Below are 24,529 nucleotides of genomic sequence, written 5' to 3'. Positions count from 1 at the left end.
TGCTCGCTACTCCTCCGCTTTACCATTCTACTTAACTTTTTTAAAATCCGGATAAAGATAAATAAATAACAAATTCCAGAAGTGGAATATAATCTTCGTCATTATTCTCTTTCCTACGTCTGTTTTTTTTCCTTCCTCCGCTGCTCCGAGCGATTGATGAAAGCGTTCGTCTCAGCCGCCCCTGCTTGCTCCCGTGGGAAGCCTTGATTTGGTTGTTGTTGTTGTTGATCTGTTTTGGTGGTTAAGTTTTTATTCTGACGGGAAATTAGGGTTTCTAGGTTAGTTCCGACAAAAACTGTGGTTGAATTCGTTGAGGGATTCTGGATTTTTGTTCACTTGTTAGAAAATTGCAGGTCTGGCGTCCGGTTTACTCCATACCTGTATATATTTATATATATATCTATAGTTTTCTCGAGGTGTCGTTCAAATTGAGGGATTTTGTCATTTCTGGTTCCCTGGATTTAAAGCGAACAAAACTGCGCATTTATGGTCGTTCTTTGGCAAATCGGTGGGCAAAAGCTAACTCCGTGACTTACTGGCCATGTGATATTGGAGGCACCTGTCACAGAAGAAATAAATTCGAGGTTTTGATTTCGATGGAGTATATATTTGCTTCTTGCTGTATCCATGATGTTTCTTGTAGAAGAGAAGCAATGGAGGTTGAGGCGGGTTTACTTGGGTGATAACTTTACTTGAGATTATTCGAGGCATCTTTAACTAGACAGTGTTTTCTGAAAGTCTTGGACGGATGTTTCCTGCTGGAACCGACTGTACACAAGATGCAGGTGGGATTTCTGGTAGCGTGCGAATTCCATGGAGCTTTGTTTGGCGTTACGGTGGGAATAGGGTTTCTGTGATTGGCTCGTTTACAAGGTGAGCTCCTTCCTCTTGAACACTACTTTTTTTTTTCTTCTAATATTTTCTTCTGATTATTTGTGTTGTGAAAATCGTAGAAAATAAGAAATCAGAAGTTATTCCATTGATCAGTTTTTTAAATTTTGCTAAAAAGATTCTGAACAATGTGCTCGATCATGTAGCGATCTACATCTCTATCTTAAGCAGTAAACAAATTCTTTCTTTGAACATACTAATCTTGATTTCTATGAACCATTTACTTTCTGTTTAAATACCCCCTTTGTTTATTCTATGAATTCTCAAGAGTGTGGATTGTGAAGTGATATTGTCACTAATCATAATGAACTAGAATTATATGACCAGGACCGCTAAACTGATGCATTTATTGATGCACATCTGCATGCATATATAGTTTCCAATTTTTTTTGCAAAATTTTGTAACACAAAATGATAAGTATAGAACTTTATCATATATAGAAATTTAGGCATTACTTTCTATTTTATCATTTTTAATTTTCATCACAGGTGGACTGAACAGGTAGAAATGGCCCCTGTGGAGGGAGATTCTACTGTATTTCAGGTTATGTGCAGCTTATCACCTGGCATTCATCAGGTCAGTATGAGTTTATTGTTCTTATGACTCAGTGATTTGTAATGTATTTCTTCTTTTGAAGAGTAAATGTTTCTTTTCTGGTCTCAGATATGTATGATTTGCATGCGCCTTGATAAGAAAAACAAATAGTTTACCATGTGTAACTGATTCTTTGATGTTGATTAGTTTAAATGTGTCGCACAACATTAAATTTTATGCTGCTTTGGTTATCGGTGCATGATTAAGTCTATGTAAATGCCAATCTTTAGGTGCATGAGATTCTCTTTCAATTTGTGCATTTAACTCACATCTTTATTACCTTTATGGGCAGTATATGTTCTTTGTTGATGGTGTATGGCGGCATGATGAACAACAGCCTCATGTGATGAGTGCTTATGGAATAGTTAACACTCTTATTCTTAATCAAGAAGCTAATCCTGTACGTGCTCTTTTGCATCCAGAGGTTTCTGGTAATAGAATGAACATGGATGTGGACCATGAGAACTCCCCAATTGTGGTAAGTCCACTATCACATGATTAGTACTCTGACTATTACATCAAGAATAAATTTATGCATCCTGAGGTCTCTGTATTCCAGTAGATTTTAGAGAATAAGCATATTTATCTTGGCATCACAAAAGCCATGAGAAAATTTTATGGAAGTACTGATGCCTCAAGCAAGTTCTGCAAATCTTGAGGTGATCTATAAGCCCCTCAAGAGAATGTGAGAGTAGAGAAAAGATGATAATTACTGGGCTTTCTATCATTCATATTATATTCTGTTATTTTTATCATGCCCTATACGGCTATACCATCTATATCAGTGTCTTTATTGCCCGCAGTGACCTTTGTATGATTGGTATTGAACTTCTACCTATTCCTATCAGGCAACAAGTGCAACACTTGACAATTTGCACTATCCAACTACATACCAGTCTTGATGTTTTCTAGGACCTAACTCGCTCTTGTTAAACGATATAAATAGACAACTTTAACAGTGCTCATGCAAGTTATAATGTATGAGTTAGTGGACCTAACTACCTTCTGTCTCCTATCCTATGACTATCATGCGTTTCCTAGTCAAATTTTGAATAGGTACTGAATCAATAATAAAAGCAACAATAGTGGAGTTATATTATAACATAATCGTTGATACAAGATCAGAGGATTGTATCTAACATGTAAAATAGATGAAAGGGGATAATGCAGATGATAGAGTTGCAATTCTTTTGTCATCTCCGTTTAAGAGTGATATATTGCTTTACAAGATTTTAACTTCATAGTCGAACCTTTTACGTCTGATATATTACTTAGGCAATACAAGTTGCTACTAAGTGATAGACGGAAGTTTCTTAAATGAATAACAATTTACCATTATTTTAAAAAGTGTTTTATGCAGTTGCACAAGTCCTCGTATACATATGCAATGACTCACATACATCAAGCTATATATATATAAAAGAAATTTATTGAAATTTAATATCTTCAGGAATAAAGTTGACAAGAAGATGGTTGTTCTAGTTTAGGTTTAGTTTAATCCAAGTATAAAATGTCATGGTTGTCAAAATATTTTGTGTTCTCAGATATAGCCCTAAGTTGGTTATTGGTGAAGATCTATTCAATTTTTCCTGAATTATCGAGCATCTTATAATGATTAACATAGATGGCAAAGATCTATTCAATTTTTTTTCTGATATATCAGGCATCTTATAATGATTAATATTGTATAGAAGTACTAGAGTTATAAAGAAATCAGCTAGAAATGATTTAGATTTCACTAAAAAAGGGTTGGAACCATTAAGTTTGGTCAAATCAAGAGTAAAAAATGGACAATATTAGTTGAAACTTGTCAAATTAGGATGATTTTGAAAATCTATACAGCTCCGAATTTGACAAATTTTCATGAGGAGTGAGTCTTCCTCGCTCATATTTCTTAGCCTTGGCATATCTGTAGATTGACAATTAGTTCAAAGTTCACTTGTTCATTCTTGCTTGCCACTACTTGTATTTCACTACATGACATTTTGCCCATCTCTTTGTTACCGTTGATCACGAGCAAAATCCCTAAAAAATTTCTATTTGAATAAAACCTGATTCAAATGTAATAAGGATCCAACTAAATCCTATAACATGGAACATTAAAGAATATTAGATTTTTATTGAAAAATATAGATATTATTAGTGAAAATTTCATTTTGCCCACCCTCTAGTTGACTTATTTATTTTTTCATTTTGTTCCCTATATTTTAGAATATTAAATTTTACTTCTATAGTCTGCAAAATATAAATAAAATATCCCTCTTCCATCAATACTAATGAAAAGGACCTATTTATTTATGTGCAACACATGCGACAAGGCTAGGTGAGAGTTCGAAAAGGTAAAATTGTGATTTCAGTTTATATTCCTTGTTTAATTTTTGTGTGTATTTCTTAAACCTTTCCAAGTTTCAACTTTCTTCTTCTCAAACTACTTTAGTACTCATCATAATCTTTTCTCAAATGAGCTAGAATCAAAAAACAACTCGGTTCCTCACACGCAGTATGTGTGAAAGGGATGCCCTATCTTCTTCCTTCTTTTTTTCCTATTGCCATATCAATTGGTTGCATGGCATTTTTTTATTGCATGGTCCATTAACGATCTCCAATAGAAGAACACCATAGTTGTAAACAACTCATTTCCTTGCTATAGGTGATAAGTAACATTTCAAATAAAAGGAACACATTTCTATAGAGCAAAATCCTAATCTCATTCTATTTGATTAATTAATCCATTTAAACTTCAATTTGTTTAGTTTGTTTTCAAGCTCATGGGCTCAGGAAATCATTGTTTCCACGGGAGAAGTAAAGTGTTAAGGCAAGGGATTTCCTTTCTATTTTTAAACTATGGGGGCATATTGATGCAAAATGAAAAGCGAGGCAAACAATAAAATGAATTTATCTCATATTAATAATATGGATTTATTTAGTTATTCTTTATAATAAAGGTTAATTATTCATTATTCATATTGTGATAGATAGAACAAGTTATTAAATGATTTTGTCAAATAATAATAAAATTTTAGCAGTGATTTCAAATACTTGATATTATGCTGATTTATTTATTCTATTAATCAAATTTAATTAATTATATTATTTATAGTTTATATTTTTATTTTTTCCATTAGAAATTATTAGTAATTTCGCATTTAGTGATACAAAAAAAATGCCTAATTCTTAATATTTTTTAATATCATTCGTAATCTCATTTATGGAATAATTTTATCCTTTTCTGTATTGTTACTTGCCTACCAATTCTGGTTTCCAATTCTACCTATCTGATACAATGCTACAAAGATTTTTTTGACCATTCTATCTTGATACGTATTTATGACCATGGTAAAAAACAATAGAATGAGAAAGAGCTTCTTTGACTAAAAAGAAAGGATGTAATAACTAATTAATACAAAGGAATGATTATTTGTGAAAGTTTTTTTTTTGGGCATGTAGACAACAGAAACTTGTATGCTATTTGAGTAATCTCTTAATTATTATTTAAATTATATTTTGAAAGTGTAATGCTGGTTATATTTCTCCTAAGATGCATATGCACCACTTGGTAACTTGATTGCAAACTACTTGCTTCTCTTTTTAAAAACCATGCATTTTATAGTAGAAAGAAGAGATACATGTAGAATACAGGTGCATGCTAGGAAAAAATTCAAAATATGCTTAAACAGGTATAATTACATTAATCAGGAAGAATAAATATCCTTAGTAGATATGAGTCTAGTGAAAGAGGTACCTAATTCTATGCAAATCTTTTTTTTTTTTTTTGATGATCAAATCCCATTCCTTAGACCAACCATTTCATGCACAGATACTTCCTTGCAGGTGTCAAATTTGAGGATTTCAGAGGCTGATATTGGAATATCTTGTGATCGCATATCTGAATTCTTGTCCACTTGTGCTGCTTATGAGTTGCTTCCTGATTCAGGGAAGGTATACTATTATACTATTCCCTTCTATGGTGAACAAAATTAGTACACTATCCACTCCTTGATTCAGTAACCATAATATTCTGCAGGTTATAGCTCTTGAAGTCAGTTTGCCAGTAAAGCAAGCATTCCATATCCTTTATGAGCAGGTAGTATCCTCTGTAGATGTGGAAACATTTTCAAGCTATAGTTTTATTCATGACTATATTTTTCTTTCTCATTTGATTATATTCATATAATAGAGAAATCAATTAATTAATGAGGAAACATTATCTCCAGTAAGTCAATGGTTTATTGTTGCCTGAATCCATCACAAAGGTTTGAGAGAAATTTAATTTAGAGATATAATTCATAGGAGTGTGTATATTCCACCTCACTCAGAAGATAAGTAAACTGGATTCATGTATATAACTAATCAGTTTAACAGAAAAACAGGGACAACCATTTGGTTTCACGCTTTGGAGTTCAAATTACTAGAATTTGCTTTTATATCATGGACACAATGTAAGGCATGTGATCAAATTAGAAGGGGAGCCTTGACGCAATGGTAAAGTTGTTGCCATGTGACGGTCACGGGTTCGAATCCTTGAAACAACCTCTTGCAAAAAGCAGGGTAAGACTGCGTACAATGGATCCTTCCCTGGGACCTGCATGGCGGGAGCTTCGTGCACCGGGCTGCCCTTTTTTTTTATCATGGACACAATGTGTATAGAGCTTCTTTTGTGGAACTATGAACATTTTTTCTGTGATAGATTTGCTTATTACTCATTGGATGTTCAATTACTGATGCATTTTTTCCTTCAAACTGTATGTTTGTCAGGGTATTCCTGTTGCTCCCTTAGTGGATACTTGCAGTAGAGAATTTGTGGGAGTGCTCAGTCCGTTGGATTTTATATTAATTCTAAAAGAGGTAGGTAGAGTTGAATATTGACAAATCAGGATTTTAATTTTTTCTCTTATCTAAGTGGAGCTGCTTCTTGTTGAAATTAAGTACAAGACTTGTAGGATTTTTTTTCTTCGCAGCATCTTTTTTCACTTGTTTAGGGTTCATAAATGACATCAGTTCATATTGGAATATTGATTAAATCTCTCTGGTTGGATTGGTCTATCTGATTTTCTATTTTTGTGTAGATTAGTATTGGCTGTTAGATTGACTAATAGAACATTTGTCTATTGCTGTGGCAAAATGTAGATTCTAGTTTGTAATCTGTTGTTGGCTCCTTGAGAACCGAGTTCCTCAGGTTCAAAATATCTTATAATTGATTTGTTATATATATATATATATATTGGAATGATAAAATCATCTGTCACCTTTTTCTTTCAAATGCTCTTTCTATGTAGTTTTTCTTCTGTTCTGTCACTATTACTTCCTCATGCACTGATTTTTGATACACCATAAAGATGTGATTCGACTTTGTATCAGTGCGTAATTAGTCAGTACATTTTTCTACCAATACACACTTCTCTGAATCAATAATGAAAATAGTAGAAGGAAAAAGGTCAGGCATTTTAATAAATAAAAAGAAGATGTGGCATCTAAATAGTCTTCTCCAAAAGAAGGAAAAAAAAGGGGAACAATGTTTTCTGTATCTCTTTCATTTGTGATTTTTCTATTTGTTTTAACAACAATTAAAAAGTTATAGTCGTTACCAGAAGTCCTGAATGATACTCCTGTTATCCAATGCTGAAGAACTCTTGCCCAGGATTATGATGAATTAAGGACACACATTTTTGTATACAAGCTATCACCATGCTGATGAAACAATATGTGAATAAAAGATGAAGAGGAGCTAAGGGCCTGCAGTGGGATAGGATCTGTATTTTAATCTTAGATTCCACTGGGAGATTTTTTTCGATTCTCTACTAGATGTGTAGAAGTAACATCTTTTTGGGATGGATGGATTCATAGACTTAGCATTCCATAGGGTATCTTCTTTTAAAATATTTTATCCGTCATTTCGTCTTTAAGACATTGTTTTACTTTTTGAGTCTTTTTCACCTCAAAGACTCGAACACATTTAGTAGTCATTACTTTTTATTTTGCATTGACCAAAATTTATGGAGTGGGTTGAACTTATATTGGTAATTTCTTGTATTGCTAGTTTCTCAATTCATATATTTTCCAGCTCATTGATAAATATTTTTTTTTATATTAATATGTTAGATGCAAAAAAAAAAAGTGAAGGAAAGACAAATATTTGAGAACTTTGACATGACAATTCTAAATCCATCCAATGCATGCATTTTTTATCAAAGAATGAATTTGTTTTATATATTTATTTATTTGGGATATAATGACCGTGTGCACCAGTTGAGCTGCTAGGATATGGGATGCTCGTATTGCCATGGAGCACCATAGAGTTGTGCTACAGTAAATTTGTTAACAAGAGATAGACAATCATGAATGGCTCTAAAAGTAGGATCTTGCCATTTAAAGGAATTCTGATCATGGTTGTATAATGAGGATATTTAGTTGGAAACAGGAAACTAGATCTGTGATAAGTAAGAAAAATATTTCCAAATATAAAATTGAAAAAGTAGAGGTGGAGATGCAGAATACACAATCTTGCAAAGGTGGATGGTTTCATAGTTGGAAACAACAACAGCAGTTGCAGCAGCAGCGGAGGCTGTGAGGATGAGGATGAGAATGAGAGAGGAGAGGAAGAGAGAGGGATGTTGCCCGTGGTGCATAGAGGAGGGGAGCAGTGGCCGGTCAGGTTGCTGGTGCTGGAAGAAGAGGGAAAGAGGAGGAAGGAGGGTTAGGTGTCAAGGAGAAAGGCCAGCGTGTTGTGTGTGGAGGAGGAAGAAGATGTGTGGGAGAGAAATCACCATATAGAAAGAGAGGAGAGGCAAAATTATCTCCAACTCCTCAAAAAAATTTACTAATCATTCTAAGCCTCCACTTAAAAATTTTTGGTTCAGCCAAAAATTGGCCAAAACAAGTCCAAATTAACCCCTACTTTAAATCCATGTAACCCTAATTTCCATGCCTACCTAACGCGTCAATCCAACCGAGGTTCAAAATCTTGAGCCTTGTCGAAGTTTCAATATGTGGTTGGAATGATACTATTTCGGTATCGTGCCAATGTTTTGATGCATGACGGTAGTAAATGGATTGAAGTTGAAGAAGGAGATGAAACATAGAAAGCAATCTGTATCGAGCAAGTTTTAAATTTGTACTATATTGCGAAACAGTCGAAACATATCATTCTGGTAAATTACCAAAACTCAACACCACTCAACACAAATAATGTATCCTTCCTTTGTTTCATCTCCTTCAACTTCCAATCTGTCATCGGCACCATGCATTAAAGCGTCGTGATACTAGAATAATATCTTTCCTATCAAAGACCAAAATTACTGCACGCCTTGAATTTTAAACCTTGGTGCCGAATGATATTGAGTTTTGGTGATTTACCAGAACAATACGTTTTGATAATTTCGCTAAGCATGGAACGAGATTTCAAACCACAATCCAAACCCAATTTGACTTCAACTCAATGCCCAAATCTTATTTTGACAATTTGGTTTGATTTATTTTGTTTATTTAAAAGTTTTATTAAAAAATAAATTTAGTATTTTATTGATTCGATTTATTATTTATTATTATTATTGTCGCAGATTTTTTTTTTTTTGATAAAAATTCAATGTTTAAACAGGATCTGCATCATGAAACCAATGTACATATCCCACGTGGCATTCTCGCAAATTTAATCCTCAGACAATAGCTTCAGAATTTTAAAGTGTACCAATTAACATTTGCATTTTGATGTTTCTTTACTTCATTTTTTTTAATTTTTCGCAGTTAAGTAGTCATGCTTCAAATTTGACAGAGGAAGAGCTCGAGACACATACTATTTCTGCCTGGAAAGATGCAAAGCAACAGTTATCGAGCCAAATGGTTTTGCATGGACCTACTCAGAGACAGCTAATCCATGTAACTTTTCTGGCTGCTTTTTTTCTATTATTTGTTCTTTCTGACTTGGTGTGATAGTTGTTTTTTTAGTTCTAAAATGTAGCTTCCTCTGATTGCAACAGGTGTTCTTAAACTAACCTGAAATAGTTAGTTCATTACCGAGAGACATTTTATTTTCAATTTTTAAATGAAGTTTCTGACTATTCTACAAGCACAGTGAGACTATTTTATTCCTATTCATAAGTATCTTCTTTTCATGAACTTATGTGGAGAAAAAGATGAAAGTACTTTTAGTTTCTAACTTAATTTTTATATCTGAAGGCTGAAAACCTAACATCTTTACAATTTCTTAAAAATTCCATTAGATCACATTTTATATAATCATAATCATTATATGGCTAGTGCTTAGGCCTTAGCACATGGGAGCCTTCATGAACATAAATATAACACTGATCTATACAGTTTGAGATTGCAACAGAAATAGGAGAGATTGTGGTCGCTGAATGCTTTGAGAAATTTGATTATTTTTATCACTCTTTTTATTTCATTTGTTACCGTTCTTCCCTATCTAAAATCTCACTTTGTTGCTTCTATTTATCTGTTTTTTTTGGCACACCTCTATTATTTCTTTGGTGCCCACCTGAAGGCGGTTGTGGGTGGCCGTGAGCAGCAGACAGCTACAGGTGGGATGCCTATATGTAGGAACGGGAGAAAAAAATATAGCTAATTTAATAATTAAAGAATTCCTAGCCTCATAAAAATATGACTAGCCTAATTAAATATGATGGAATCAGATTATCCTATATATAAACTTGGTTTATTTTTTGAATAAACCAAAATAAATCTTCCTGTTTAATAAGTTCTATTTAACCTTAAATCAACTTACACTCCAATACAGATTTCAAAATATTAATTTCATTTAGCTTAATTAGTTATCTAAAAGATTTTAAAGATAATTTAAAATATAAAAATCTAAATAAGATAATAATTGGTATTTAACATGGGTGAAGAATTTTTCATGTACTAACTTTTGTAAAGTGGAAAAGACTAAACAAGCAAAAAAAACAATAGTTTCAAATAAATAAAAATTTATTTAAATAAATAATATATATATGTGTATATATATATATATATATATATATTTCATTTTTTAAAATCTGTTTTATTGGAATATTACATTATGATTGTAGTAGACCTGCATGTTATTTTTTGAAAAAAAACTCTATTTTCAAATTAAAATGTGATTTTATCAAAAAAAAATTAAATCTGAAAATTTTAAATTTAATTCAGTAATTAAGTTTTATATATTATTTTTAAAAAAAAAATCATTATGATAAAATTTATTAAATTTAATTACAAAATTAAAATTTTTGTTTCAATTTGACATATAATATGTTAGGTCTTGAAATTTGAAAAACTTTGAATAACTTTATTTTTTGTTCACTCTAATAATTGTAACTATGTTCAACAGCCACCAAGTTTATCCAACTAGGTGCGGTTGGCTACATGGATCCTCCTATTTCATTGGGCTCTATTCTCTGCTATATCATCATTTATATTTAAATAAATTTTATTTAATTTATAGTTGTTAATTAAGTCTTTTTGGTCTTCCTCGTTTCATGTTCATATTTATTGTAGTTTCATATCGCTTAACTGAAGCAATCATAATAACTATGTACAACAAACAAAATCAAATTAAAATTAAGTGATAGGATTTAAAATCATTTCACCACAACCAATAGTTTTTATTTAGGGTTTCATTATACCAAATATAAAATAATTTGATATTTAATGCTCAAAAGTTTTTATCAGATGCTCATAAATAATTTCACATAATTTTATTTATTTCTAACAAAATTACATCAATAATGAAGATTGACGGACCAATCTAAAATTGCTTCAATGTTACAAAATTTGAAAGTAAACCATGTTAAATTTATAAGTGTTGCTCATTTCTGTGTTTTGGCAAAAAGTTGAATAGATTATAAGTATAAATTAATAGAAGTATGCATTTGAGTAATTATAGATAAAAATTAAAACTAAATGGTTACAAACATTTTTAATTTAAAAACTAAGGTAACCAAATTAATCAACAAAAATAAACATATAGCAATCTAATTAATTATTAACTAAATAATTAATTGCAATAAAAATTAATTTAAAATTATAATTTAAATTAAGTAAAATTAATTATGTTATTAATAATTTAATTAACTAAGTATCAAAACCGTGTCAGCATGACATGATACGTTATTGAAATCTGGAACGGTTGAAGATAGATGGTTTAATATTTTAAACCTTGTTTAAGATATTTAAAACTTTTATTTATTTTAAATTTCATGTGCATCCATCTTGGCTAATTGTATGCACAACTGAAATAGGTTCCTTGAATTTGTTTTTTCTGATTATTTAATCAGATATATACGATAGTGTACTTTTGTTGAAGGATTGTGTAATTCTCTGCTATAATCTAGTGCCAAATTCTCATTGTTATTCTTTCTGGCTTTCTGTTTTTCAGTTTCTTGCCTTATTGTGTTAAGTGAAAAACTATATCAGTATTTATTCTATAGGAATCTGATGTTTGTAAAAGATGTTCCATCAAGTTAGCCTACCTGAATATGCTTTGATTTTTTTCATTCAAAACCTAACACACTAACATCATCCATATGCAAACAAGATATATTGCCCATCGGTAGTTTTTTCTTCGCTTTTAGGAAACTTATGACAATCATGTTTATGGCATAATTTTTTCTAGACTTTATTTTCTGTCGCTCATTGATATGGTGCAAAAATGTTCTGATACTAAATTGATGTCACACCAAATCAAATCCTCAAATGACAGAGAATTGGGATGAAATTTATGAAGAATGGGATAACTATCTCACACAAAGAAAAAATCTCAAATACCAAGTTGAAGAGGAAATCATATTTATAAAAAATTTTAAAAATACATATAGACATAATAGTTTTTTATATACTCGATATCAATTACATAAGGAAAGAGATACCACTAATTGAGAAGTATAATGGTTCTAATAAATTCTTATCAAGTAAAAAAAAACTCCTACTGAGCTAAGAATGCACATTAAACTAGTACCAACTTAAAAATACTCCAGCCAAACTTAGACAAACCAAACTACATGTTATCTTAAATAAAACAATTGTCAACCAAATCAAAATTCAAACCAATGCTTCTTTTCCTTGTTTGCATCACCCTTCCTTTCATGATTATGCCTGATTTTTGTTTCACCAATCTATTTAGATGTCTTGGTTGCTTGTCAGAGTTGTTCATTTTATCATTACACATTTGACTTTTTTCTACTCTGAATTTTAGTCCTCCAAGTTGTTCTTTGTGTCTTGCTTGTTTCAATTCATATATAAATGTATTTATCATTAATTTAGATATGTTATCAATGTAAGTACAACTGGTTTTCACCATTCAAATTTTGAGATCACCATCAGTGAATGTCTTCTCTGGTATTAGGCTGGGCCTTATGATTCATTGAAAGAAGTAGCACTGAAAATATTGCAAAATCGCATCGCTACAATTCCAATAGTTCATTCATTGTTGCAAGAGGATTCCTTCCCACATTTGCTTCATCTTGCATCCCTTTCAGGAATATTAAGATGTAAGTTTTAAAATTTATTAACTACCAGGATAGTTTTCCTTAATGACAAGTAACTGATGCTTTCTCATCAAAATTTGTCTTAAAATTTCAGGTATCTGCAGGCATTTTAGGCAATTTTCTAATTCAGTGCCCATTTTGCAACAAGCAATATGTACTATTCCTTTGGGCACATGGGTTTCAAGAGTTGGTGAATCAAATGGGAATGAGCTGGTAAAGTTGAAACCGAATGAATCACTAAGTCGTGCTTTAACATTGTTGGTGCAAGGTAAACTCAAGTCTTTGATTAAGTTTGTTAATGGTGCAAGGTAAATTTTTTAGTGTTGGATTAAGTTAGGTCAAGTTGATAGCCAAAGAACTATCTCAACTTTTATATACTACACAAGTACCATTTTATCCTCCCTCTCAAGTTGAAGAATATATATCATATGTTCCCAGTTTGTTACTCCTCTTAGTCTTTAATAAGAAATTATAGTAATTGATCATGAGGATGAACAAAGTCTTAATCTCCTTTCTCACCGCCTCCACACATACAAAATGATGTTCTATTTCAGTATGTTTGTTTCTAATGTGTGGGTACAATAAATGCTGCATTTTGACATGGTTTTAAATATGCCAAAGGGCACATTTTCTCTTGTTTTTTTTCCTTTTAGATACCCAAAATCGCATTGATGTTGTAAATGCTAATGTTTTTCTTTTTAGATATTTTTGAGGGTCTAAATGTTTTCACTGGACAAATAAGGGTACCATTAGATTTGTGAGAGTGAGTTATATTTAAATTTTTATATGAGTTGTTTCAAATCATCAACCTGATTTAGCTAATCACCTTTATTGCCTTCTCATGCACAAAATACAAAAACCTGAGCATGGGTGTGATTCTAGGATGATGTTGATTTCAAATATAGTTTTATTTCTACATTTTGACATGGTTAGGTTCATTAAGGTGATTTGACTAAATTATTTGACATTCTTTCTTTGCATTAAATACAAAAGTAAAATGAAAGCATATTTTAGGCGATATTTATTCTAGATATGATGTTAGTTGCATTTTGACATCTTTAGGGCCATCAAGGTGATTTGACCATATCACCTTGATGACTCTTATGAATGAGCAGATAATTGGATTAAGAAGGGTATTATGGGTATCTAAAAGAAAAAAAAATGCAAGAGAAAGGTGTGGTCTGTCAGAATTTCTGAAATTAGGTGCACTTGTTGAAATTTTCTAATTTTAGGAGCTTCCTTTATCAGTGCAGGAGAACTCCAAATTGATCGTATTAATCAACAAAACTATGTTAATCCATTCAGAATAATTCCTCATAAAAAGTTTTAACGGTCTTAATTGTATTGATTGATGGCAAAAGGTCATATGCTGACCCCGGGCTTCCCACACGACTAGGGTGACAATCATTTGTAGAAAGTTAAATCACGAGTGATTTTTTTGTTTTTTTAAATAGTGACCATTGCATGGGAGAGGGCAGGAACCTGACAAGTATTTCGCTACCAAGAATTGACCTTTGTCTTAATCGTACTAATTGATACTATGTAGGGTTGCCTACATCAGCCTATAGTATCCACTGGAAGTTTTAGTGGTCATTTTTGGGAAGGGCAAATTAAGTTTAAAGTTAAATTGTTTGTTGTTATCATGTGATTAGATAAAGTTCTGCAACTAGAATTTTCAACTTTGTTGTTGTTTTGAGAACTTTTTCTAGTTCACTTGAATTCAAGAAAATATATTCTTTATGCTAAACTCCGCCCATGACGAACGTCGGTCCTAAGCCCAGATAAAGGAGGGTTGCGTTAAGTTGTCAATCGACGTTAAACTATGACATATGTTTAATAAATAGATCCATTAAACTATTATGTTAATGTTAGGTCCTTCCACTAGAAGGAACATGTTGCAGGGTCCGACTATAACGTCTCAGCAAGGATCGCTACATCTCCAGAACTCGGATGTAGTGCTAAATATGCAAGAGTTCGTGTTGCAAGGTCCAACTATAACGTATCGACAAGGACCGTTACATCTCCATAAAAACTCAAGTCTAGTGTTAAATAGGAAAGAGTTCTCATATCATAGGTTGGATAAGAACAAATATTATAGAAAAACTAATGGTCTAAGATTTGGAACATGAAATATAGGAATTCTTACTGGTAAATCAAGTGAGGTAGTATATGCGATGATCAGGAGACGAATTAGTATTTTGTGTGTACAAGAGACAAAATGAGTAGGCGAGAAGGCAAAGATAATAAAGAACTTGAATTTTAAGTTATGGTACATAGAAAAGAGTAAAATAAGAAATTGAGTGAGTATTGTTGTAAATAGTTCGTTAAAAGATTAAGTTGTAGGAGTAATTAGAAAAAAAGATAGAATTATAGCCTTTAAGATAATAGTGATCAAAGAAATTATGAATGTAATTAGTATGTATATGCACGCAAGTAGAATTAAATGAAACTACCAAATCAAGGTTTTGGGACGTCCTAGATGAAATATTACAAAACATTCCGTCAAATAAAATTATTTTAATAGAAGATGATCTAAATGAACTTGCTGGAGTAAAAAATGAAGAATATGAGAGGGTACATCAGGGTTATGGGTTTAGAACGAGAAATGAAGAAGGGAAAACTATATTGGATTTTGCGATAATATATAACTTTATATTAGTTAATACACTTTTTTTTAAAAAAAAAAGAGAACACTTGGTCATGTTCAAAAGTGGGAATAATAAATCACAAATTGACTTTTTTATGGTTAGGAAGAGGGATAGAAAAATTTGTAAAGATTATAAGAGAAAGCTTAACTACCCAACATAGGTTAGTAGTATTGAATATACGCCTCAAGCATAGTTTCAATAGAAAGAAAATATATACTACTCCTAAAATTAAGTGGTGGAAATTAAAGGATGGGAAGCAAAATATATTTAAGGAGAAGGTGTGAGTAGAAGTATTAGCTGAATTATATAGGGACCCTAATATGACATGGGATAAGATGATATCAAAGTTGAAAATAGTAGTTAAGAGTTTACTTAGTGAGTCAAAGGCACATTCACCACTATGCAAGAAATTTTGATGGTGGAATGAGAAAGTATAAAAGAAAATAAATAGAAAACAAACAACTTATAAAGAATTATATATTTGTAAGAACGAGAAAAATTTAAGAAAATATACCAATAGCCAAGCAAGAGACTAAGAAAGTAATGAATGAAGCAAAGAATTAAACTTTTGAACGATTATATCAAAAATTGGATAAAAAAGGAGGAAAGAGACATTTATAGAATAGTTAAAGTGAGAGAAAGGAAGACAAGAGATCTTATCCAAATAAGATGTATCAAAGATGAATGCAATAGAATAATACTAAACGATAGAGAAATAAAAGAGCGATGGAAGTGATATTTTTATCAACTTTTTAATGAAGATTTAGGTGATCAATTTAGCTTAGGTAATTAAAGTACATCAAATGAGTATAAAAATTAAAAATCTTATTGTAGAATTTTAAAAACTTTAGAAGTAGAACAAGCTTTAAATGGGATGCATATTGGAAAAGTCATTGGGCTGATGATATTCCGATAGAGGTATGAAAGTGCCTAGGGAAACAAGGTATTAAATGATTTACGAAATTATTTGACATGATATTAAAAACTAAAAAAATGTCTGATCAATAGAGGGTAAATACCCTAGTTCTCTTATATAAAAACAAGGGAGATATATAAAATTGTGCAAATTATAGGGATGTTAAACTAATGAGTCATACCTTGAAATTTTATAAAAGTCTAATAAAAAAATTAAGGAAGGAGATCACGGTCACCGAAAATCAATTTGGGTTCATACTTGGAAGGTCGACAATATAGGATCGATGCACGTCGTTAGAGGCAGTGAATATCGATCGTCTTTCTTTTTGATTTCTTCGTTCATTCGTCTTTCTATCAGAGTTAGTATGCAGTGGAATAATAATAAACAAAACAGGAAAAAAGATTCGCGGATTTACTTGGTTCCTAATCCCCCACTGTTAGTACGTCCAAGGCCTAATCACGAGAGACACTCGTCCACTAGTGGTCTCCTTTTTGGAAGTTTCCGGAGGCAGAGAAACTCGTCTTACACTTTAAGCACAGGCACAAGAGATATAAAACAAAGTACAACTTATAATGAAAATTACAAATAGTGTTGTTGATCCGTCCGGAATTCTTGAGTGCACGCACTCTTCCTAGCACTTCCTCGGTCGCATGAGCATAGCCTTGTCGTCTTTTGAGTGCAAAGTCGAATACCGTAGAGTAGAGAATTGATGTTCATGAATGTAGAGCCTTCGTCTTCTTTTATAAAGTTGGATCAGGTCCTTATCTGGATGAAGTCATATTTGGATCAAGTCTTATCTTTATCCACATCATCTAACTTATCCTTATCCTCATCCAAATCATTAAGTTGAACCTAATCTTTTTCCACATCAACTTCTATGTCAACATTTAAAATAACTCAACAATCTAGAACCAAACCCAGTCGATCTACCGAACCCTGTTTCGGTCTACTGGACCTCGGTCCAGTTCAACTTGAGTCAAGTCCGATTCATCCGTTTGCATTTGTCCTTTTTCTATTTTGCTTCGAGCTCCAAGTTTCTGCAAAACAACCTTACAAAACACAAACAACAACCTAGCACATATATGTAAGTCTACCGACCTATTAGGCTTACTTTTTGCTTAGAGGTCCCTCCTCTAAGTCTACCACCTAAGGGTCAATCCCTTAGGATCAAGCCGCACTCCCGAAAGTCTACATGATCTACTAGGCTTATCTTTTGTTTGAAGGTCCCTTCAAGTCTACCACCTAAGGGTTAATCCATTAGGATCAAGCCGCACTCCTGTAAGTCTACCCAACCTACTAGGCTTCATGCTTGAACTGCATCCAAGGCTTTATCACCTAAAGCTTACTCCTTAGGATCCCACCACCCAGACTTCACTCCTCAGGATTTTCCTTTGCCAAGCATCCGGTCACCTTTGACCTGCTTGGACTTACGCTTGCCAAACATCCTGTTCTACAAAGTTGCCTAGACTTTGCCTTGTCTAACCTCTGGTTAAGACTTATCCTTGCTAGACATCTGGTCCTATAAAGCTGTTTGAACTTTGCCTTGCCTAACCTCCCGTTAGGATTTGCCCTTGCAAACATCTGGTCCTACAAACCTGCCTGGATTTTGCCTTGCCTAACCTCCAATTAGGAGGTTCCCTTGTTAGTCATCCTGACTAGAGTTATCTCTTCTAAATATTAAGTCCTATTTGGATCAACGCTTAGTCAAACTGACCAGACTTAGGTACATTGTCAAACATTAAAATCCTGATTACACCAACAGACAATAGAAGTTATACATCTTTTTGAACAACTAATTGGAAAATTTTGGCAATAAAAATAAGATCTGCATATGGTATTACTAAGAAAAAGCTTATGATAGAGTACTAGAAGAAATTATATGGAGAATTCTAGAAAAGAAAAATGTTAGTGTAACATATATTGAACTAATTAAAGTTATGTATTAGGATATAACGACCAAACTAAAAATAAAAACTTTTAATTATTTCCAATAAAATTAAAGTTACATTAAGGATAAGTTCTAAGTTCCTATCTTTTTACACTAATTATGGATGAACTCATTGTACCCATTCAAGGCACAGTATCGTGGTGTATGTTGTTTGCAGATAATATTATTTTGGTAGATGAAATAAGTGAAGGAGTAAATGCTAAATTAGAATCTGGGTGGAAAACACTATAAGAGAAAAGTTTTAGGATTAGTAGAATAAAAACAAAATATATGAAATTTAAGTTTAATAATATTAGATGTAATGAGACAGTTGTTAAGATAGGAGATGACGCGTTACTTAAAACTAAGAGCTTTAAATATTTATGATCATTTTGGCAAAACGATTGAGAGATTAAGAGAAATGTCTTGTATAAAATACAAGCAAAATAGTTGAAATGGAGAAGAGTGTTGGATGTTTTATGTGATCTTAAAGTACATCTAAAACTTAAAGGAAAGTTATATAAAACTGTAGTTAGACCTGCTATGTTATATGAAGCTGAATGTTGGGCTATGACTCGAGCATATGAGTAGAAGATGAGAGTTGCAGAGATGAGAATGTTAAACTGGACGTGTGGACATACGAGGATAGACAGAATAAAAAAATGAGAGCATTAGAGATAAAGTCGGAGTTGCATCTATTGAGGGAAAATTCTGAGAGAGACGTTTAAGATGATACGAGCATTGTACTTAGAGGACCAATAAATGCTTCAGGCGATGTGAAACTATGATAAACACACACATCTAACAAGGAAAAGAAAGATCATAAAAGATTTGATTAGTAACAATAAAACAAGATAAAATTTATTTAAGTATACATGATGATATTGTAGGAGATAGAACTCAATGTCGTAAAAAGATCTATATAGTCGACTCCACCTAGTGGGATAAAACTTGGTTATTATTGTTGTATATTCTTTATGCTATTGCGTTGAAACCCAGCTTTGTCATGTTCCTAATTTGGTTTAACATCATATAATTTGTCAAAAGGATTGACTAGGATGTACGCTGAAGTTCTTCAATCAAATTGAAAAAATAAAATAATATATTTCAAATTCTGTTCTTTTTATTGTTCCTCTTTTTATATGCTTTGATGATCTTATGTAGCTGTTATTTTAACCTTCATAATGTGATAATCATTTTAATATAATCAGATCAATTTTCTATTTTCAAGCTGCACTCCTGTTCCTGCCATGTTTGTAAAGTCTAAATTCTTGACTCTTTTGAATTAATTCACATATCCTCTCATCACCATGCAGGGACGGTAGCTAAGATGGTGTCAGTTGACCTTGCTGAAATTTCCTAACAATTATATATTAAAGAATTAAAACTATGCATCAACTTCATTTAAGTTTGTCTTTTAATTTTTGTGGTCCGATTCTTTCAATTGGTTTGTTATTTTTAGTTTATTTTTTAAAATCTTACTTGATTGTTTTGCCAATGTTAAATAATTGGCACATATTTATGAATATCATTAAAAAAAAATCATAAGTAGGCTTTGTTATAAGCCTTCATTCACAAATAAATCTCATTCATCTTCTTTTTCATATTTAATGTATTTATTTCAGGAAATTTATGTATTTATTTATCCACAAATTCTTCTCTTTTACTTTATTTATCTCACTTAAATAGTTCTCTCTCAACTTCATTATCACCAAGTTAGCTTATATTACATCACCAATCAATATGCAGCTCAAGTTAGTTCAATTCCAATAGTTGATGACAATGACTGCTTGTTGGACACATACTCTAGAAGGTATTCTATTCAAACTCAATACAGCTGTACTCTTTCAATTTATTCCAAAATTTATACTTAACATACAAGTTTATTACATCTCATACACCTGCAATCTTCCAATTTCTCTATTAAAAGTTTTGTCCTATATTGCAACTTCAGCGACATCATATCTTTGGCTAAAGACAAGGTTTATGCACGAATTCACCTGGATGAAACAAGTATTTACCAGGTAAAGTGGAAACTTTCTTATATTAATTCCTTCTATCCTTGGAATGCCTGAATTATTATATTAATCTGAGATGAATTCAGACTTCTCTTGCAATGTGAATTTTCACTCCTTGCTTTGGAACTTGGCAAATCATTACTTGGGTTTGTAGTCAGATCTATTTTTCATCCATAATCTTCTTATTGTATTTGCCCACATGAACAGTGAACATCTTATCTCATTTTTGGAACAGATGTGGTTATGTTGTGATAATATAATTTTAATCCTTAAGGTTTAAGGTTACATTGATCACAGTTCTAAACAGCCTGCTGCTGGATAGTTTGTATGAGGCTTGCCATCTGTTCACCTATTATTATTTTGAATTATGAACACTTACTCAACTTTTCTCATATTGTTAGGTGCATGGTTTAAATTCTGATCAGACTAGTTTATACTCGCGACTACAGTCATGAGTTCTAACTATTTAGGTTGGCTAAAATTGATCCTATTCTGCCTTTGTACTCTATGTGTTAATTATTTTGTCCAATGACATCATGCAGATGAATTTGTATATGATTTTGTAACTCACCACCTTACTGCCCTATAGGTTGCTAATGTCATCCTCATCAAGCTAGGTCAGTCCCAACTATTTAGGGTTGGCTATTTGAAATTTTCTCCATGGAGATGTTTTTTTTTCCATCGAGAACCGAAAATTATACAGGATAACTCAAAGAAGTAAACAAGTCAAATAACTTGACCTAATTATTCAGTGAATTAATTTGGAAAATATTCACTGCTTTTGATGCCCCATAACTTGTTAGTAAATTAACATGATATATATATATGTAGGTTTATTATACATGAATGATATGATTAACATGATATGACACAAATTGCTAGTTATAAATATTAATATTGTTGCTATTTTATCTTTTGTTGAAGTTCTTGTCTTTGCTACATTCAATTTTTGCACATATTGTTATTAACTATCTTATTCGACAATGGGATGCTGATGAAGATACCATTGTTCGTTAATAGGGTAAAGAATGAGTGATCAAATGGTTATAAGATTGTAGTATGACCCACTATAGTATTCGCTATTAGGAAGCAACATGTATAAAAAAGTTATTGTAGTAGAGGAGAATGCTAAAATGTGTGGAGTTGCTAGATAGGTAAAACAAAAAAACATAGAGATATCAGAATATAATAGAGTGGAAGATTAGAAGGTGCATGGAACATTAGTCATTGTTATTAAAAAAATTGATCATTACTATTATAGGATTGCATGGAGCTCAACGTTGGAATGCAATTTCTATATTTGATCCCAAATAATTAATACATTTACGGTTTTGATGATGATTGTTTCTAATTACCTAGCATTTTTTATTACAAAGTTTGATTGGTTGCATCATAATCTTAAACTTTTTCAGTTAACGTAAGAAGCATATGACACTGGACCTGTAGTTTGATACTGGGATCAAGTTACTATATGAATCAATGGTATCAAAATTGCATATGTGATACGGGTATCAAGCGTTGCATTTAGCTGTATTTATAGCATTATTTTAAATTACAATATCCTTTTATGGGATTTGTCACTCATTATTGGCAATACAATACTTAATATGGAATAGTATTTTTCACCTTTGACCATGGGAAGCCATATCATCATTTGGATTGCCGTTGATGGATTTCCCGCCCAATGGAATTTATAACTTGTGGTCATATGGTAGTATTTGACTTCTTTTTTCAAGTATAATCATCTAGGGTCCTCAACATTATAAAACTAGATTTGTATGCTGTGTATAATAGTTCTTTGTTAAACCTCGGGTGAATTTGTGAACCAATGATGATAATATTATCCACATGGAGAAATCTGTAGCACATTGCTGGTACTTTATATGATACAACCAACTTAAGAGTGCTATGCCGAGAGCAATCCTTGATACCAGGGATCTTGTATTCAAGTCAAGATTGTTGTTGGTTATACACATACTGGCTTATCTTTTAAAATCAGGAGGCATGTCTGTTGAGGTATTGTGTTTGCACTTAGAAATATTCCTTTTTAGATTCTCATTATCTACAACACTTTATTCATCATTATCATCTACTTACAAATGCATGATATTTATATTCTCCAAATTCTCTATGACAATAAAACACATTGTATTATTTTGCATCTGATCACTTGCTCTCCCGTTTCACTATTATAACTTGTGATTTTGGTGAAACACAATACCCACTTCTATAAATCTCTCACATAAATAATCTCACTTGAAAGGATCAGTACTCTATTTGTGATAGACAACAAAAATAGTCAAAAGATTCACATAACGCATGGGTTTAAAGCCCTTGCACTCAGCTGTGTCAGGATATTTGCTCCAATATGCCCATATTGCACTAATGTACCATAATCCCTTGGGAGCATGGGGTCCAAGCCAGATTTCATGCCTTATCACTTTCTCTATTTTGATACAAGTAATTACACATTATTTTATTCTAGGTGTTTCTTAGACTGATTTATATTCTCTTGAGGGACTACCGTAAGTTTTTATCTCTTTTAAAAGTTTCAATTGTTGGTTAGTTTGTTATGGAATAGTTATCTAAGGCATAATTTTGAAGAGACAATTGAATGAGAATATCACATAGAACAAGTAAATTAAAAATAGTTATCACTAAACAAGAGTTATGGAGAAAACAACTCCCTCTGCCTGTGTTTCACCTACATGTATAAATCTCCCAGAGCATGATAAGTTTAAGATTATAATGGGGTGCAAGAAACTCCTGCTAATGTGGGGTCTTGAAGAAGAGTTGAGCCACATTGGATCTACAAGTTTAAGATTATATATAACAAAAATAGGAAATCAACTGTATTCCCGTCTATAGCCTCAAATAGCATTATTTGTATCCCCAAACTCATCATTTGAGGATATTTAAGTTTCCCCTTTTGAAAACTTACACAATCTATCTCAAAAGTCATTTCACAAGCTCAATTTAAATCATAAACAAGGTAAATGACATAGAGAAACATGTAAGAATACTTGCCTCAATTGAAGAACTCTACCTTAACACTTGTTTGACCCCAAGATGCACCTTAAGCATATTATAATTCAATCTATCACTCAAGTCTATTCATGGTCGCCATTACCGGTCCACTTTGAACTAGTATCATTGGTATCCTCAAGTTAACCCCGTTTATTCTTCTGTTTCTGCATTATCTACTTAGCTCTTCTGTGAATATCAAATTATATTGTTCTTGATAGTCTAAGTTTGCCTCTTGGTACAAAAGGTGGTGAATATATAAATCTTAATTGTCACATGGCACAGCCAGTGTGGACTAGGTTGTTGAACAAGTGTAAAGTTACATCATTGTCTAGCTCTCAACTGTCACTAAGCTCACTTAGACAAATAAATTTTACAATCATTTTTCACAAATTTCAGGCATTGCAGCTCAAAAACAACGCAAGTTCATCTCATGTATCTTTAACTGGGCAGCATTTCCATACGTGTCTCCGCTCAGATTCCCTGCAGAAAGTAATGGAGCAATTGGCAAATCCTGGTATTTAATCACTAAAATCTGAATTCTTCATTCTAACCTATGAACTGTGCTTGAAATATTCCTGTCAATTGATCTAGGGGTACGGCGTGTGATTATTGTAGAAGATGCAACTAACCATGTGGAAGGCATAATTTCGCTGAGTGATGTATTCAGGTTCTTGTTCAGAATGCGACAAGCGAACGAAGCCATCCATCGGATCATTTAACTCTGCCAAAAGTTGTTTAGCCCACAGCATTTAGAAAAGACTAATGAAATTATTTACACGCAGATGTTTATCTTTTCCTCTTGATTGTTTCTTGATTCAATAGGCCTCATTGTTTAGTCTGGCCCCTATTCATTGGCCGCACCGAGATCTGTAGATGAGAGGAACTAGTTTTGATCTCGCTCTTGAAAATTATTTTCCATTCCAATTGTGCAATGCTAATGGTTCACCGTACATATATATCTTGAGCACATGAATGAGACAATGGAAAACCATTAATGTTATTGTCAAACAGCATTATATTCATTATCTTA

The 24,529-nt window shown here is 32.3% G+C and overlaps 1 protein-coding gene across 1 annotated transcript; it reads left to right on the top strand.

The window, feature by feature from the left end:
• Window positions 1-81: 81 nt before the first annotated feature.
• LOC121985820 (sucrose nonfermenting 4-like protein) lies at window positions 82-24,529 on the top strand. Its single transcript, XM_042539489.1, has 14 exons — window positions 82-278; window positions 354-873; window positions 1,381-1,468; window positions 1,779-1,964; window positions 5,318-5,425; window positions 5,511-5,570; window positions 6,242-6,331; window positions 9,227-9,358; window positions 12,822-12,966; window positions 13,058-13,231; window positions 20,204-20,267; window positions 20,409-20,478; window positions 23,896-24,013; window positions 24,091-24,529. The coding sequence occupies exons 2-14, from the start codon at window positions 749-751 to the stop codon at window positions 24,216-24,218; spliced, it is 1,488 nt and encodes a 495-aa protein (XP_042395423.1). The 5' UTR covers window positions 82-278; window positions 354-748; the 3' UTR covers window positions 24,219-24,529.

This window comes from Zingiber officinale, chromosome 5B, assembly GCF_018446385.1.
Source record: "Zingiber officinale cultivar Zhangliang chromosome 5B, Zo_v1.1, whole genome shotgun sequence".
NCBI classification, from domain to species: domain Eukaryota; kingdom Viridiplantae; phylum Streptophyta; class Magnoliopsida; order Zingiberales; family Zingiberaceae; genus Zingiber; species Zingiber officinale.
Note: the sequence above shows the minus strand (reverse complement) of the source record. Positions and strands in the feature narration are given on the sequence as shown.